The 2,145-nt window shown below is 56.5% G+C and overlaps 1 protein-coding gene across 1 annotated transcript; it reads left to right on the top strand.

The window, feature by feature from the left end:
* Positions 1 to 59: 59 nt before the first annotated feature.
* Positions 60 to 2,114, top strand: ETH_00042895 (CAM kinase, SNF1 family, putative; the record flags this gene model as incomplete). The annotated part of the gene is made up of 4 exons (XM_013380183.1): positions 60 to 162; positions 992 to 1,200; positions 1,687 to 1,810; positions 1,997 to 2,114. Coding segments are annotated over 4 exons (554 nt in total), but the record flags the coding sequence as incomplete, so codon positions are not given.
* Between the last annotated feature and the right edge of the window lie 31 nt (positions 2,115 to 2,145).

Below are 2,145 nucleotides of genomic sequence, written 5' to 3'. Positions count from 1 at the left end.
GGTTTAGGGTTTAGGGTTTAGGGTTTAGGGTTTAGGGTTTAGGGTTTAGGGTTTTGCAGGTGGACGTGTGGTCCTTCGGCGTGATTCTCTACGCGCTGCTCTGCGGGTCTCTTCCTTTCGACGATGAGCACGTGCCCAATTTGTTCAAGAAGATCAAACACGGTAAACCCTAAACCCTAAACCCTCGGGGGCTCTCGCTGGGGTTTGCTAGGGTTTGCGATGGTTTAGGAGGCCCAAGGTTTTGCTGGAGGCTGCTAGGTTTTGCTGTTGCAGTTCTTTTTGTTTGCCACTCTCATTTGGGGTTTGGCGAGCTGATTAGGGTTTTGACGAGCTTAGACGAATTAGGGTTTTGGCGGACTAATTAGGGTTTTGGCTTGCCGTCTAGGGGTTGGAGTGTGGCCTAGGGTTTGGCTGATCGTCGAGGGTTTTGGGGGTGGTTTAGGGTTTGTCGTGCGTGCTACGGTTTAGCTTATGGCCTAGGGTTTAGCTTACTTGTCTAGGGTTTTGCGGGTGGTCTAGGGTTTGGCTTACGGCCTAGGGTTTGCTGGTGGTCTAGGGTTCAGAGTGCAATCAAGGGCTTGTTGTTTGTTGAGGGTTTTGGCGTTTCGAGGGTTTGTTGCACGGGGCTTTGTCCACTTCTCAATCCACCTCTCTAATTCGCTGATTTAGGGTTTACTCCCTGCATGCCCCCCCGCGCTCACGTGTCACAGCGTGCTTCCCTCCCGCCTGTATTCGCTGATCCAGGGTTTAGGGTTTCCACCGCTGCATGCCCACCCGCCCGTATACCTCGCCGTGTGCTTCCTCCCCCCCTCTATACGCTGATTTAGGGTTTAGGGTTTAGCGCATTGGACGCCGAATCGCACCCCCGTCCGTGCCCGGGTGAATGCGTGTTTGCGTGTATTGGGTTTCCCGCGGCCGCGCCCCCGCGGCGCAGCCCCTGCGTCCTCCCCAGCGCTATACGCTGATTTAGGGTTTAGGGTTTGCGCTGCAGGTAGCTTCACCCTCCCCGGCCACTTGAGCCTCTGGAGCCGCGACTTGCTGCTGCAGATGCTCGCCGTAGACCCCAGCCGCCGCATTCGTTTGGGGGCCATCAAAAGCCACCCGTGGTTTCAAGAGCTGCCGCAGTATTTGCTGCTGCTGCGGCCTGCTGCAGCAGCAGCAGCAACTCCCGACGCCCTCGTCCTCAACCAAATGGCCAAAGTCCCAAACCCTAAACCCTGCAAACCCTCCCAAACACTCCTAAACCCTTCCAAACCCTTCAAACCACTCCTAAACCCTTTTAAACCCTCCTGAACCCTTGTAAACCCTCCTAAACCCTTGTAAACCCTCCTAAACCCTTGTAAGCCCTCGTAAACACTGATACACCCTCGAAAACCCTCGTAAACCCTCGGGGTAGAACTCACCCGGCCCGCGCGACATGCAGAAGTGCAGGGTTAGATGTGCAGCACTCGCAAACCCTCATAAACCCTCATAAGCACTCGTAAACCCTCATAAACACTTGCAAACCCTCATAAACACTCGTAAACCCTCATTTACACTCACAAGCCCTCATTAACATGGGCAAACCCTAGAAACACTTCCAAACCCTGAACAGACGCGAAATATGCGCGCGCGGAAGCCCTGGGAGGGTGTCCACAGACTCTGGGGTTTAGGGTTTAGGGTTTAGGGTTTAGGGTTTGGGCGCAGCTGGGGTACGACGTGAGCGACCCTTCGGTGTTTCGAAGAGGCCTCGTGGGGTTTCCGAGAAGCCGCGAGGCTGTGGCTTATCAGCTGCTGTCGGACCGCCGCCGCAAGCAAATAGCGCTTTCTGGTGCAAACCCTAAACCCTAAACCCTAAACCCTAAACCCTAAGCTCCGAAGGCTGGAGCGTGGAGCCCTCGGCAGCAGTCCTTGGAAGCACCCGGCGAGACTTGACGCCGAGCACAGGCAGCCCGCGGCGCGCCACCAGGATTTAGGTTTCAGGGTTTAGGGTTTAGGGTTTAGGGTTTTTGTGCAGGAGCAGTCGCGGAGGAGCTGCCCACTTTCCCCTTCAGCGTGGTGCAGCGCCTGAGCCTCCGCTGCTGCGGAGGGGCTCCTTCTCGTGCTGCTGCTGCTTCGCTGCTGTCGCTGCAGCAGCAGCTGGGGGCGCAGCTGCTGGGCCGCAGC

This window comes from Eimeria tenella, genomic scaffold (genome assembly GCF_000499545.2).
Source record: "Eimeria tenella Houghton genomic scaffold, Eth_scaff4554, whole genome shotgun sequence".
Taxonomy (NCBI): domain Eukaryota; phylum Apicomplexa; class Conoidasida; order Eucoccidiorida; family Eimeriidae; genus Eimeria; species Eimeria tenella.
The sequence above is the reverse complement of the archived record's forward strand: the minus strand, read 5'-3'. Positions and strand labels throughout refer to the sequence as shown.